Raw genomic sequence first — 16,629 nt, 5'->3', positions numbered from 1 at the left:
TATGGAGCACTATGTGGTGCTCATAATACTGTATGGAGCAATATATGGGGCTCATTATTCTGTATGGAGCAATATATGGGGTCCATTATTCTGTATGGAGCAATATATGGGGCTCATTATTCTGTATGGAGCACTATCTCGTGCTCATAATACTGTATGGAGCACTATGTGGTGCCTATAACACTGAATGGAGCAATATATGGGGCTCATTATACTGTATTTTACTATTATTTATTATACATTTTTATAGCGCCATTTATTCCATGGTGCTTTACATGTGAACGGGGCAAATATAGACAAGTACAATAAACATGAGTAAAACAAGGCATACACAAGTACAGGAGGAGAGATGACCCTGCATGGAGCAAAATGTGGTGCCCATAATACTGTATGCAGCAATATATGGGGCTCACTATTCTGTATGGAGCACTATGTGGTGCCCATAATACTGTATGAAGCAATATATGGGGCATATTATTCTATATGGAGCAATATATGGAGCTCATTATACTGTATGGAGCAACATGTGGTGCCCATAATACTGTATGAAGCAATATATGGGGCGTATTATTCTGTATGGAGCAATATATGGGTCCTTATTCTGTATGGAGCAATATACGAGGCTCATTAATCTATACGGAGCACTATCTGGTGCCCATAATACTGTATAGAGCAATACATGGGGCTCATTATTCTGTATGTCACACTATGTGGTGCCCATAATACTGCATGGAGCAATACATGGGGCTTGTCATTCTGTATGGAGCACTATGCCGTGCCCATAATACTGTATGGAGCAATATATGGGGCATATTATTCTGTATGGAGCAATATATGGAGCTCATTATACTGTATGAAGCAAAATGTGGTGCCCATAATACTGTATTCAGCAATATATGGGGCTCATTATTTTGTATGGAGCACTATGTGATGCCCATAATATTGTATGGAGGAATACATGGGGCTAATTATTCTGCATGGAGCACTATGTGGTGCCCACAATACTGTATGGAGCAATATATGGGGCTCATTATTCTGTATGGAGCAATATATGGGGCTCATTATTCTGTATGGAGCACTATCTGGTGCCCATAATAGTGTATAGAACAATATATGGGGCTCAGTATTTTGTATGGAGCACTATGTGGTGCCCATAATATTGTATGGAGCAATATATGGGGCTCATTATTCTGTATGGAGCACTATGTGGTGCCCATAATACTGTATGGAGCAATATATGGGGCTCATTATTCTGTATGGAGCACTATGTTGTGCCAATAATACTGTATGGAGCAATATATGGGGCTCATTATTCTGTATGGAGCACTATGTGGTGCACATAATACTGTATGGAGCAATATATTGGGCTCATTATTCTGTATGGAGCACTATGTTGTGCCCATAATACTGTATGGAGCAATATATGGGGCTCATTATTCTGTATGTAGCAATACATGGGGCTCATTATTCTGTATGGAGCAATACATGGGGCTCATTATTCTGTATGGAGCAATATATGGGGTCCACTATTCTGTATGGAGCAATATGGGGCTCATTATTCTGTATGGAGCACTATGTGGTGCACATAATACTGCATGGAGCAATATATGGGGCTCATTATTCTGTATGGAGCACTATGTGGTGCCAATAATACTGTATGGAGCAATATACTGTCCGGTTTCATTCTGAGCTATTGTGGAATTTACAGTAGATATCACTCATGTAATGTAAGAAGTGAAAACTGCGGCATTGTACTATACCTATATTTCTTATTGGAGCATCATGAATTGTGGCATGTGTTAAAGGGGCACACTGGAGACTCTTTTGCCTGAGGCCCACAAATACCTGGAGCCAGCCCTGCACATATCCTCAAGTTTTCCCATGGTTGATGATGGCAGTCTAATGCCTGACCATAGGATTCCTGCTGATGCCTAGAATGAATCTGACTGAATGAATGAATCTGATAAATAAGCAAACAATATTATTGGAGGGAAAGAACTTAACCCCATAGTATATATTTCCTTTTAAAAGGGGTTATCCAGGACTAAATTATTTTGTACTACAGACTTAAGCACTAACAGGCAGGTAGATGCTGACTACCTGCCTGTTCTGCCCGCTGCAGAGAGGTAACAGACTGGTCCTGCTGGCACATAGAACAGGCAGGTATATAGCAACCAACCGCCTGTCTGTTATTTCTTAGGCCTATAGTAAAGGAATAATCTAGTCCTGGATAATGCCTTTAACTAGTTTATGACTGATTTTCTCCACTCTGGACAAGCATGGCCAAAGTACAGTAAATGTCATAGCAGAATGCAGTCCTATAAATGTAGACTTGATCACACTGTGACTAATAGACATCTGACTCTGTCTCTCTTTTTTCCAGTTGTTCTTCCTCACATTGCCAGTGCCACTGTGGAAACACGGAATGCCATGGCAGCTCTGGCGGCAAATAACTTGTTAGCGGGACTGAAAGGCGGATCCATGCCCAAAGAAGTACCACTGACTTAATGAAGAGTACTGGGCTCCGACCACAGCATGCCGCAGAGAATAGCCATGCATGTGGCTATATTTGCAGTAAACATTGTATGACTATACAATGACTATAATAAAGCTAGATATAATAATTCTGCACTAAGATGATATTTTTCAGTTAATCAGAGTAAACTCACAGCCTGAAAACAAAAACTACATTTTATGGTAAAACTGCATGCTGATAAAGCTTTTGGCTACTTCTGAACATTCCCTTCACCAGACAGATGCCACCTCTTGGATCTTAATGGGGGTCCATGAATCCCCCCCGCCACATTTTCCATATACTTCACTGAGATATGGCTGCACACAAACTCAGCCAAGTTTCCATTGAAATGCATGGGGAATGTTTTGGCTGGGAATTTGTAAATGATGCTAAGGTAATATTTGCATTTGGTTACGGAATGGACCCTCAGAGAATTTCCCAGGCAGACCCTTGGCCCCTCAGTCCGACACTTATTAATGCACAATCAAATTTCAGTTTAGTGATGAAAATTGCCAATAGACATCAAGGGAGAAAAAAAAACAAAGACAATAATTAAATAAATTACTTAAAAGCATCCATTTTTGATCAATTTAACAAATTCTGTTTTAAGTTGGGACTATAGAGAAGAGGACATTTTCTGTAAAACCTAAAAAAATCATAAATAAATACAAATGAACCCACCTTAGGAAGAAAAAGTGTACGAAACGGACTCCAATGCAGGATCATCCAATTTTACTAATCAATCGTGTGAATTAGAGCATAGACTGAATCCTTGCAGCGCAGAAAAGAAGAAAAAACAAGAATTCTGCCCTCGGATTCAATAATCTCTAGTTTTTGCCTGTGCTTTGAGTATTGTTTGTACAATAAAATTACCGGAGATGAAAATATTTGTTTTATTGGATTTTATTTATACTCTAATGTAAGACATTTTGTTATAAATATTAGCTGTTATTGTTATAGAGACAACATATCCTGATGAGAAAAGAAAATGGAAGAAAAATGACAAGTTGTGAAAACAATGAGGAGGACACTTTCCCATCGTGTGTTATTGGTGTACTGTATTAGTAAGGAATACCATATAGGATTGAGAATACACGTTTTATTATTGTACAACATGTAAAGTGTATGCAATAGACTATTTATATCTATATACAGTATATACATATAGTATATGCATATATATACACACATATATACATACATATCTATATATCCATTATCTATATACGGTATCTATTATACACATACAGTATATGTATACACTCTTCTATGGGGCTCGCCTCTGCCACTATACACCAGGTGGCGCTGTTGCCTCTCTTTGCAGCTGACCTACAAGTCTCCCTGTTTCCTGGGAGGAGGGCTCCTCCTTCTGGGCCACCTCTTCCTCCTTGTCACTGCTGGCAATGAAAGCAGCTCAGCAGCTAATGAAGGTGTTTGTAAGTAGAAGGCTGCCCCAAGAAGGGCAGAAACTCATAGCCCAAGCAGGAAAGTAAGTGCCATCATCAGTAATGTAGGTGCTAGCCTCCTCCCCATCAGTTGCAGTATTATGTACATGTCTGTATTCATGTGTTGTTTGCAGTGGTGGCATAGGTTGGGCACAGGGACAGTGCCAACCTCACATCTGAGCATATGCTGGTTCTAGGTTATTACATTGCATGCTTACGTGGCAATAGCTTGATTGCTGGGCTACACCAGGGCACTATGAGACTGCAGAAGCCTGGACAGTACAGCACTGGTCACACAATGCTGCGTTATGTGACTGTTTACTTGACTTTGGCCATCATTTTGACTGTTTAAAGCAGTAGCCACGTTAACCTCCCCTTCCAAAAGCCACAACCTTATATTTCCATACGACGGCTTGTTTTTGTAGTTGTAGTTGTAGTTTTGAATGACATTTCATTTTTCCATATAATGTACTAAAAATGGGACAAGTGTGATTGAAGTGAACAGAATCAACGTTGCTTTTTTTTTATTTGTTTGGCTTTTACAATGTTAATATTGTGCTACAGATCCGAGCAGATGTGGGGATTTATTTTGATTCACCCGTAGAGCTTTATATAGTATTTTTTTTAAATGAAAAAAAAAATTGGTTCGCGCCACTATTTTCAGAGCTATAACCTTTTTTTTTTTTTATGTATCAGACAACAGAGCTGTAGGATTTATTGGTACAATTTTGGGGTCTGAATGACATTTGGTCTTTTTTTTTTTTTGGGGGGGGGGGGGGGGGGAGTAGGCAAAGTGACCAAAAAAGACAGCAATCCTGACATCTCAATTTGCCTTTTCCTTTATCATTCATTTTATGAAATCAGTATTCTATATTTTAATATTTTAGACAATTATGTACACAGGAGTACCAAGTATGGTGTAGTACCAAGTATGGTTTCCATTTAGATTGTGTGCGTGCGTGTGTATATATATATATGTGTACACTGAAGAGCCCATATGTGCCCAGGCATAGTAACTAACTGTGGTTAGTTATATCAAATTATAATGATTATATTGCACATAAGAAAATTTCACATCATATTTACAACACAAATTAACTCAATGATTACCCAATTTGATAGTATTTTATTTTCACCTCATTCGAGAGTCTTTCCGGTGCCAAGATGAACAGATTTTTGGCCGTTGCTGTTGCTGCGGGGCATGCCGGTATGCAGATCTTTTTTGGTGCTCTGGCCTCATCGGGATCATTCTGGGCTTAAATGACAGGTCACTGAACCTTCAGTGACGTGCTTCCTATTTTAAATACTGCACCTTTAATATTGTGGTCTTCAAAAATGAAAAATTTTGCTTCAACAAAACGGTGCTGGCGCATGCGCAATAGCATCTATCGGCAACCAATGCTCTCAATCTGCACAGTGTGGGAACACGCTCAAGAAAAATAAATTGTCGCTGTTGAACATAGCAACGCTCCCGCACTGGTACACGGAACACAACCGGCGCCATTTTGTTGAAACAAAAGGTTTTTTTTTAACACAATATTAAGCCCTTAACGACTGCGGATACGACTTTTAACGGCGGCAGTTAAGAGGCCTTATTCCTCCTGCACCTCATGCTTTTTTTTTTTTTTTTACACAGCCTCCTCCTGCACCTCACGCTCCTCCTTTATACATAGCATTTTTCTGCAGCACAGCTTTTCGCCTGTATAATCGCCTCATCCGACAGCACCTCACACTCCTCTTCCATATACAATTGGAAACACTGCTAAAGAGAAATGAATATGCACTGCATTCCACACCCATTATTAGCTTACCTTCAGTTCCCTTGTCTAGATCATTTATAATGTTGAACAACACTGGGGCCAGCACAGAGCCTTGTGATACTCCGCTAGAAACACTCTTCCAGTTGGGTGTGCAACCATTTATCACCACTCATTGAGTATAATCACTGAGCCACCTGGACCCGTTGAAGCAGTTACATGCGAAACAGCTGTGATCCATCCCTGCACTCCCCGCATGCCTCGTTAGTCTGCATATCCTGCTCAATGTCTGTACCATACAGGATCGGACTGGTCTGGTGGGGTATCGGGGAAATCCCCAGTAGGCCCTTGGCAGTGGGAAGAAGGAGAGGAGGAGAAAAAGAAAAAAAAAGTCTGCGGTTTTTAGTGGCATGGGCCCTTTAAAAGCGCAGACAGAGAGTGTGCAGGGGCAAGTGCACCCAGCGTTCATTACCTGAACCGCGGCATCGCACGTCCCGATCACATCAGCCGCCGGCCTCTGCTAGGTCGGCGGCCATTTTACTAAGTGTGCGTCGGACCTGCAGAGGAGGAGGATGCCGCCCAGCGCTGGGAGCGCAGGAAGATAAGAGGAATCTTTCCTCTCCCTCTCTGTCTCTCCATAAAGCCAGGATAAGGGGTCAGGATGGATATATGGGGGACAGGAAAAAAGGACCAGGATGGATATAAGGGGGGCAGCATGATGGATATATGGGGGGCAGGAAAAAAGGACCAGGATGGATATAAGGGGGGCAGCATGGATATATGGGGGCAGAAAAAAAGGACCAGGATGTATATAATGGGGACGGCAGGATGGATATATGGGGGGCAAGAAAAAAGGATCAGGATGGATATAAGGAGGGCCGAAGGATGGCTATATGGGGGCAGGAAAAAAGGACCAGGATGGATATAAGGGGGGCTGAAGGATGGATATATGGGGGCAGGAAAAAAGGACCAGGATGGATATAAGGGGGCAGCAGCATGGGTATATGGGGGGGGGGGCAGGAAAAAGGACCAGGATGGATATAAGGGGGCAGCAGTATGGATGTATGGGGGGGGGGGCAGGGAAAAAGGACCAGGATGAATATAATGGGGACGGCAGGATGGATATATGGGGGGCAGGAAAAAAGGATCCAGATGGATATAAGGGGGGCCAAAGGATGCATATATGGGGGCAGGAAAAAAGGACCAGGATGGCTATAAGGGGGCGGCAGAATAGATATATGGGGGCAGGACAAAGAACCAGGATGGATACATATGAGGGGCCAGGATGGATACATATGGGGCACCGGGAGTGGGAATGCCAGGATATATATATGGGGGGCAGGACAAAGGACCAAGATGCATATATATGGGGGGCCAGCATGCAGATATGGTAGAGCCAGGATGCATATATATGGGGGGGGCAGGATTGATATATGGGGGGCCAGGGTGGATTTATGTGGGGGGCAGGACAAGAAAACAGGATACATATATATGGGGGCCAGAATGGATATATATGGGGGCCAGGAGGATATTTGGGGGGGGCAGAACAAGGATGGATTTATATGAGGGAGCTAGGATGGATATATATGGTGGAGCCAGGATAGATATATGGTAGAGCCAGGATGCATATATATGGGGGGGCCAGGGTGGATTTATGTGGTGGGGGCAGGACAAGAGAGCACGATGCATATATATGGGGGGCCAGGAAGATATATGAGGGGCAGGACAAGGATGGATTTATACGAGGGAGCCAGGATGCATATACAGCTCTGGCAAAGATTAAGAGACCACTGCACAGTTTTCTAAAAATCACTATCTCTACATGTCTGACAGTTATTCCATTCCAGTGCCAGTTGAATTCCAACCAAAGTGTCATGACTCAGGACGGGGTGGTTCTGGCTCTGTCCTGGTCAGGTCAGGGTTAAGATAGTTTGCCTCTCTTTGGTTCTGGACAAGGTTATCCTTGAAAAACTCTTGCTTCCTTCAGCTCACGCAATGTTTCCCAGCTCAGAGGACTGGTTTTTCCAGCAGGACAATGCTCAATACCACACAGCTAAGTCAATCCATGTGTGGATGAAGGACCACCACACCAAAACCCTGTCATGGCCAGCCCAATCTCCAGACCTGAACCCTATTGAAAACCTCTGGAATATAATCAAGAGGATGATGGATAGTCACAAGCCATCAAACAAAGAAGAACTGCTTACATTTTTGTAATAGGAGTGGCATAAGGTCACTCAAAAGCAGTGTGAAAGACTGGTGGAAAGCATGCCAAGACGCATGAAAGCTGTGATTAAAAATCATGGTTATTTCACAAAATATTGATCTCTGAACTCTTCCTGAGTTAAAACATAAGTATTGTTGTTTCTAAATGAATAAGGCTGGGGTCACACATGCGCGTTTTACGGACGTAAGAGCGCAGAAACTACGTCCGTAAAACTCGCATAACATACGGCACAATTATTCTCAATGGGGCTGCTCCTATCTGCCGTATATTACGGTTCAGTATTATACGGCTTTCTACGGCCGTACAAAATCGCAGCATGCTGCATTTGTCAGCGTATTGCACAAAAAATACGCCAATGAAAGTCTATGGGGGCGAGAAAAATACGGATTCCACACAGACCAGCAGTGTGACTTGCGAGAAATACGCAGCGGTGTTAGTGAAAAGTCGGTAATTCAATTGCCGGCTTTTAATTTCTCCTGCACAAACCCGACAGGATATGAGACCTGGTTTACATATAGTAAACCATCTCATATCCCCATTTTTTTTGCATATTCCACACTACTAATGTTAGTAGTGTGTATGTGCAAAATTTCAGCGCTGTAGCTGCTGAAATAAAGGGTTAAATGGCGGAAAAAATTGGCGTGGGCTCCCGCGCAATTTTCTCCGCCAGAGTGGTAAAGCCAGTGACTGAGGGCAGATATTAATAGCCAGGAGAGGGTCCATGGTTATTGGACCAGCCCAGAAAAGGCACATCTGGAAGATGCGCCTATTCTGGCACTTGGCCACTCTCTTCCCACTCCCTGTAGCGGTGGGATATGGGGTAATGAAGGGTTAATGCCACCTTGCTATTGTAAGGTGACATTAAGCCAGATTAATAATGGAGAGGCGTCAATTATGACACCTATCCATTATTAATCCAATTGTCTGAAAGGGTTAAAAAAACACACACACACATGATTAAAAAGGATTTTAATGAAATAAACAGCGGTTGTTGTAATAATTTATTGTTCTCTCAATCTCTCAAAAAAAAACACACACACACATGATTAAAAAGGATTTTAATTAAATAAACAGCGGTTGTTGTAATAATTTATTGTTCTCTCAATCCATTTGCAGGCCCTCGCTTGGCAAAATAATAAACGCACAAGATACATACCTTCTGATGTCCGATCACTTCCCACGATGTAATCCATCTGAAGGGGTTAACTAATATTACAGGCACGAGCTGCGATAAACCACTCGCTCGTGTCTGTAATCCCCCGGCGAATGAATGAAATGTAGGTCATTGACCTACATTTCCTTCAGTTGCGGTGATGCGCCCCCTGGTGGATGTCCTCATATGACCTGGAGCGTGGGAAAAAGTTCCCAGGCTGCAGTTCATGAGAACATCCACCAGAGGGCTCCTCACCGCGACTCAATGTAAGTACAGATCCAGCTTTCCTTTCAGCACCCGGGGGATTACAGGCACGAGCGAGTGGTTTATCGCAGCTCGTGCCTGTAATATTAATTAACCCCTTCAGATGGATTACTTCGTGGGACGTGACGTTTCAGCAGAAGGTATGTATCTTGTGCGTTTATTATTTTGCCAAGCGAGGGCCTGCAAATGGATTGAGAGAACAATAAATTATTACAACAACCGCTGTTTATTTAATTAAAATCCTTTTTAATCATGTGTGTGTGTGTTTTTTTTTAACCCTTTCAAACAATTGGATTAATAATGGATAGGTGTCATAATTGACGCCTCTCCATTATTAATCTGGCTTAATGTCACCTTACAATAGCAAGGTGGCATTAACCCTTCATTACCCCATATCCCACCGCTACAGGGAGTGGGAAGAGAGTGGCCAAGTGCCAGAATAGGCGCATCTTCCAGATGTGCCTTTTCTGGGGTGGCTGGGGGCAGATGTTTTTAGCCACGGGGGGGGCAATAACCATGGACCCTCTCCTGGCTATTAATATCTGCCCTCGGTCACTGGCTTTACCGCTCTGGCGGAGAAAATTGCGCGGGAGCCCACGCCAATTTTTTCCGCCATTTAGCCCTTTATTTTAGCAGCTACAGCGCTGAAATTTTGCACATACACACTACTAACATTAGTAGTGTGGAATATGCAAAAAAAAAGGGGATATGAGATGGTTTACTGTATGTAAACCATGTCTCATATCCTGTCGGGTTTGTGCAGGAGAAATGAAAAGCCGGCAATTGAATTACCGGCTGTTCACAGATATCGCGCTGAATGAAATCTAAATACAGAATATATATATATGTGTCTCAATGACATATATATATATATATATATATATATATATATATATATACACTGTATATATGTTTTCCCGAACATTTGAGCACATAAATCCATTAGATGTCGGTTTTGCAAGCCTGCGCGAAAATCTCGCAGTACGGATGCCATACGGATTACATACGGAGGATGCCATGCGCAAAATACGCTGACACACCCTGACTACGGATCAATATTTTGGGAACATTTCTCCGTATTACGGCCGTAGTACGGACGTATAATACGTGGCGTATTGTCTTACGCCAAGTGTGACTCCAGCCTAAGAGCTTGTTTTCTTTGCATTATTTGGGGTCTGAAAGCACTGTTTCTTTTTTTATTATTTTGACGATTTCTCATATGCTGCAAATAAATACAAAAGATTTAGCTTTGAATTTCGGAGACATGTTGTCAGTAGTTTATAGAATAAAACAACAATGTACATTTTACTCAAAAATATACCTATAAAGAGAAGAATCAGACAAACTGAACATTTTGCAGTGGTTTCTTAATTTTTGCCAGAGATGTATATGGGTGGCTAGGATGGATATATGGTAGAGCCAAGATGCATATACAGTTAGGTCCATATATATTTGGACAGAGGCAACATTTTTCTAATTTTGGTTACAGACATTACCACAATGAATTTTAAACAAAACAATTCAGATGCAGCTGAAGTTCAGACTTTCAGCTTTCATTTGAGGTTATCCACATTAAAATTGGATGAAGGGTTTAGGAGTTTCAGCTCCTTAACATGTGCCACCCTGTTTTTAAAGGGACCAAAAGTAATTGGACAGATTCAATAATTTTAAATAAAATGTTCATTTTTAGTACTTGGTTGAAAACCCTTTGTTGGCAATGACTGCCTGAAGTCTTGAACTCATGGACATCACCAGACGCTGTGTTTCCTCCTTTTTGATGCTACTCCAGGTCTTCACTGCAGTGGTTTTCAGTTGCTGTTTGTTTGTGGGCCTTTCTGTCTGAAGTTTAGTCTTTAACAAGTGAAATGCATGCTCAATTCGGTTGAGATCAGGTGACTGACTTGGCCATTCAAGAATATTCCACTTCTTTGTTTTAATAAACTCCTGGTTTGCTTTGGCTTTATGTTTTGGGTCATTGTCCATCTGAAGTATGAAACAACGACTAATCAGTTTTGCTGCATTTGGCTGAATCTGAGTGCGCAGTATGGCTCTGAATACCTCAGAATTCATTCGGCTGCTTCTGTCCTGTGTCACATCATCAATAAACACTAGTGACCCAGTGCCACTGGCAGCCATGCATGCCCAAGCCATCACACTGCCTCCGCCGTGTTTTACAGATGATGTGGTATGCTTTGGATCATTAGCTGTACCACGCCTTCGCCATACTTTTCTCTTTCCATCATTCTGGTAGAGGTTGATCTTGGTTTCATCTGTCCAAAGAATGTTCTTCCAGAACTGTGCTGGCTTTTTTAGATGTTTTTTAGCAAAGTCCAGTTTAGCCTTTTTATTCTTGATGCTTATGAGTGGCTTGCACCGTGCAGTGAACCCTCTGTATTTACTTTCCTGCAGTCTTCTCTCTATGGTAGATTTGGATATTGATACGCCGACCTCCTGGAGAGTGTTGTTCACTTGGTTGGCTGTTGTGAAGGGGTTTCTCTTCACCATGGAGATTATTCTGCGGTCATCCACCACTGTTGTCTTCTGTGGGCGCCCAGGTCTTTTTGCATTGATGAGTTCACCAGTGCTTTCTTTCTTTCTCAGGATGTACCAAACTGTAGATTTTGCCACTCCTAATATTGTAGCAATTTCTCAGATGGGTTTTTTCTGTTTTCGCAGCTTAAGGATGGCTTGTTTCACCTGCATGGAGAGCTCCTTTGACCGCATGTTTACTTCACAGCAAAACCTTCCAAATGCAAGCACCACACCTCAAATCAACTCCAGGCCTTTTATCTGCTTTATTGAGAATGACATAACGAAGGGATTGCCCACACCTGTCCATGAAATAGCCTTGGAGTCATTTGTCCAATTACTTTTGGTCCCTTTAAAAGCAGGGTGGCACATGTTAAGGAGCTGAAACTCCTAAACCCTTCATCCAATTTTAATGTGGATACCCTCAAATGAAAGCTGAAAGTATGAACTTCAACTGCATCTGAATTGTTTTGTTTAAAATTCATTGTGGTAATTTCTATAACCAAAATTAGAAAAATGTTGTCTCTGTCCAAATATATATGGACCTAACTGTATATGTGGGGCAGGATAGATTTATGGGGGCAGGACAAGGGACCTGGATGCATATATATGGGCATCCAGGATGCATATATGGGGGTGGCCAGGATGGATATATGTGGTGGATCCAGGATGGATATATATTGGGGAGCTAGAATGGACATATATTGGGGAGCCAGGATATACGGTATATATATATATATATATATATATATATATATATATATATATATATATATATATATATATATATATATATATATATATATATACTGTATATGGGGTTGCCAGAGTGCAGAATATATATATATCAGCCAGAATGGTTATATATGGGGGGGCCAGGATGGATATATAGGGGAGCCGGAATGCATATATAAGTAGTACCAAGAAGGATATATGGGGGGAGCCAGGATGGATTTATGGGGGGAGACCAGGACAATGGACCAGGATGGATATATGGGGGTGCAGGAGATACATATCAGGGGGCAGGACAAGGGACATATGGGGGCCAGTATGGATAGCTGGGGGGACAGGATGGCTATCTTGAGGCCAGGCTGCACAAGGGACATAGGGGCCAGGCTGGAGCATATTATAAAATAAAGGGGGCCAGGATGAGGGACTTAATTACTGCTTGGGGGACAGAATGAGGAACATGCTATATTAGTTTATGGTGACCAGTGGGGATCATAATTTCTTTAGGGTCCGATTAGGGAAATTATTACTTCTGTAATATAATTTACTTTTTAGGAAACTGTTTTCTATGGAGGGAACAAATGGGGGGTCCTGTTACTGTGCAGGGCGGCACTACGTCGCTTTTTTTCTTCATCTGACGTAGTGTAGAAGTCAGGGAAAATGTGGGGAAAGTGCTGTGGAAGCAATCAGCTATTGATGACTGTGTTATTTTTTGCAGAGATGCGTCCTGGCTGGAAGAAGAGATGGCAATCTATGCTGGCTGAAGAAGAAAAGCGAAGAAGAAGGACTTCAGCTAGAGATGTCACCGGTGAGTCAGTGTAATATGTACACGCACACTATATACTGTGTACAGAGTTCCTGTGTATAATGTCACTGGTGATCACTGTATTACCTGTACACTGACACTATATACAGAGCTCCTATATATAATGTCACTGGTGATCACTGTAATGCCTGCACACTATACACTATATACTAAGATCCTATGTATAATGTCACTGGTGATCACTGTATTATCTGTACACCGACACTATATACAGAGCTCATGTGTATAATGTCACTGGTGATCACTGTATTACCTGTACACTGACACTATATACAGAGCTCCTGTGTATAATGTCAATGGTGATCACTGTATTACCTGTACACTATATACTGAGCTCCTGTGTATACTGTCACTGTATTACCTATACACTGACATTATATACAGAGCTCTTGTGTATAAGGTCAAGTGATCACTGTATTACCTGTATACTGCACGCTATATACAGAGCTACTGTGCATAAGGTCACTGGTGATCACTGTATTCCCTGTACACTGACACTATATACAGAGCTACTGTGTATGTTGTCAGTGGTGATCACTATAGTACCTGTACACTGACACTATATACAGAGCTCCTGTGTATAATGTCACCAGTGACCACTGTATTAGGCTACGTTCACATTTGCGTTGTGCGCCGCAGCGTCGGCGCCGCAACGCACAACGCAAACAAAAACGCAGCAAAACGCATGCACAACGCTGCGTTTTGCGCCGCATGCGTCCTTTTTTTGATTGATTTTGGACGCAGCAAAAATGCAACTTGCTGCGTCCTCTGCGCCCGGACGCGTGCGCCGCAGGGACGCATGCGGCGCAAAACGCAAGTGCGAAGCATGTCCATGCGCCCCCATGTTAAATATATAGGGGTGCATGACGCATGCGGCGACGCTGCGGCGCCGACCGCAAATGTGAACGTAGACTTACCTGTACACTGACAAGTATATACAGAACTCTTGTGTATAATGTCACTGGTGGTAATAACAGTGTTGTTAGTAGTGTGGTTTGTATTCCTGGTCAGTATTTTAGTATCCAGTCACTATGTGATGGTAATATGTGGTCTGGTTACAGTACGGCGGTATTTATCCCCTGTATGTGGTATTATTCGGTCACTATGTGTGGAATATGTAGTCTAGTTATGGTGTGGCGGTATTTCTCCTTGTATGTGGTATTATTTGGTTGCTATATGCTGGTAATATGTAGTATTATTCAGTCGCTGTGATCTGTTAATAGTATGGTGGTATTTCTTCCCTGTATATGGTATTATCGGTCTTGGTATAGTGGATTGTGTTGTGTATTGCGGTCATCTGTTCTCTCTGATATTAATTAGGAGAAGATTCTTTATTTCCATTAGAGATTAGATACTTGGATCACAGCGTCAGAGATGCACCTACAAAGGTTCTCCTGTGAATAAAGTAATCACCTCTCCACAGGATAAGTGATAATGTATTGTTTGGTGGTGGGGGGATCTGACTGCTGGGACCCAGTCGGCAGAATGTTGAACTTTTATCCCCAATAGACTGGAGTGGTATGTCCGACTTGACCACTGATCCTTTCATTCACTCTGTGGCTGCGAGCGCTGCTCTTGTTTTTTCTGGAAGCTCCAAAGAGAATGAATGGAGCTGCGGTCAGCCATCTGAACTGCTGCTGCCTTTTAAAATGGTAAGTGTCCTATCATGGATAAAACTTCCCCATTCTTCTGATCTGTGCAGTTTCTAATGGTCGGACCTAAGCGATCACCTATCCTGTGGAGCCCATGGATCAGTGATAACATGTTTTAACCATAGAACCTTTAATGTAAACTACCGTAATTATACATCCCAGTTATGGGGGCGCACAGTACATATGCAGCAGCCGCCGGTGTTTTACAGCTGATGCTCCGCTATAATGACAGATATTGCATATAGCTGTAGGGTGGGCCCCTAGAGTCCATTCCCTTGGTGGGCCCCAGACACCCCAGTCCGACCCTGGTACCAGCATGAATTATTCCATGGTGAGTGCGGCAATTCTTTCTCTTCTTTTCTTCTTTGTTAATTTTGGAATTGTCTTTTCATTGCTGAGCACCGAAGAACGGTTGGCTATGCTGTTGTAATTCAGTTAAGTATCTTTCACTAACAAACGAGTGGGAAAAATACCCCTCTGGTGCAATGTACTATATTTCTAGTAAGGATCATTCATAAAAATGTTGAACAACACTGGGGCCAGGACAGAGCCTTGTGATACTCCACTTGAAACACTCTTCCAGTTGGATGTGTTTATCACCACTCTTTGAGTGCGATCACTCAATATATATGTCTCCCTCTTTCCACTTAATATACAGTTCTTTTTTCATTTTTAACAAGTGCTTAAGTTCTGTCTTCATCCATCCTGGTCTCTTTAAATGCTTCCAATTCTTTCTTCTTTTCGGGATTGTTACCGATTGTGCGGTGATAATTTCATATAGCAAACTCTCCCACCCTTCTTGGATTTTCCTGTCCTTATAGAACTTCCAGTCATTGGACCTTTCCTACCCTCTTTCTGAGTCCAATGACCCACAATAGAGCTAGAATACCCTGCCTCTTTAAAGAACATATAAATAGAACAATGTGGTCAATCACCATGAAAAATACCGTGTATAACTACAGACAATAATATTATCTCCAAAACTCACTGGTTAGATATTTGCATGTGTGATCAGTAGAGAAAAAGGCTATTATATAACAAGCAATAGCTGAAATCTATAGCCGTATCACCTAAATATCTAAGGGTACTGTCACACTCTGCAACTTTCCAACGATCACGACCAGCGATACGACCTGGCCGTGATCGTTGGAAAGTCGTTGTGTGGTCGCTGGAGAGCTGTCACACAGACCGCTCTCCAGCGACCAACGATGCCGAAGGCCCCGGGTAACCAGGGTAAACATCGGGTTACTAAGCGCAGGGCCGCGCTTAGTAACCCGATGTTTACCCTGGTTACCAGCGTAAAAGTAAAAAAAAACAAAACAGTACATACTCACATTCCGGTGTCCGTCAGGTCCCTTGCCGTCTGCTTCCCGCTCTGACTGAGTGCCGCCGTAAAGTAAAAGCAGATCACAGCGGTGACGTCACCGCTGTGCTCTGTACTGCCTTACGGCAGTCAGTCAGAGCGGGAAGCAGACTGCAAGGGACCTGACGGACACCGGAATGTGAGTATGTACGTTTTTTTTTTTTTTTAC

General features: G+C 42.4%; 2 protein-coding genes across 2 annotated transcripts in view; both read left to right on the top strand.

Moving 5' to 3' along the window:
• LOC143765167 (glyoxylate reductase/hydroxypyruvate reductase-like) overlaps positions 1-3,396 on the top strand; it is a 94,305-nt gene extending 90,909 nt beyond the window's left edge. The window contains exon 9 of the mRNA XM_077251562.1: positions 2,384-3,396. Coding sequence (XP_077107677.1) covers positions 2,384-2,508 — 125 coding nt within the window. The 3' untranslated portion in view covers positions 2,509-3,396. The remainder of the gene's footprint in view (positions 1-2,383) is intronic.
• A 474-nt stretch (positions 3,397-3,870) lies between these two features.
• The window catches only part of LOC143765170 (glyoxylate reductase/hydroxypyruvate reductase-like), a 30,864-nt gene continuing 18,105 nt past the window's right edge, over positions 3,871-16,629 (top strand). The window contains exon 1 of the mRNA XM_077251577.1: positions 3,871-4,004. Within this exon, the coding sequence (XP_077107692.1) occupies positions 3,919-4,004 (86 nt within the window). The 5' untranslated portion in view covers positions 3,871-3,918. The remainder of the gene's footprint in view (positions 4,005-16,629) is intronic.

Source organism: Ranitomeya variabilis, chromosome 1 (assembly GCF_051348905.1).
Source record: "Ranitomeya variabilis isolate aRanVar5 chromosome 1, aRanVar5.hap1, whole genome shotgun sequence".
NCBI classification, from domain to species: domain Eukaryota; kingdom Metazoa; phylum Chordata; class Amphibia; order Anura; family Dendrobatidae; genus Ranitomeya; species Ranitomeya variabilis.
This window is presented reverse-complemented; position numbering and strand designations above follow the sequence as displayed.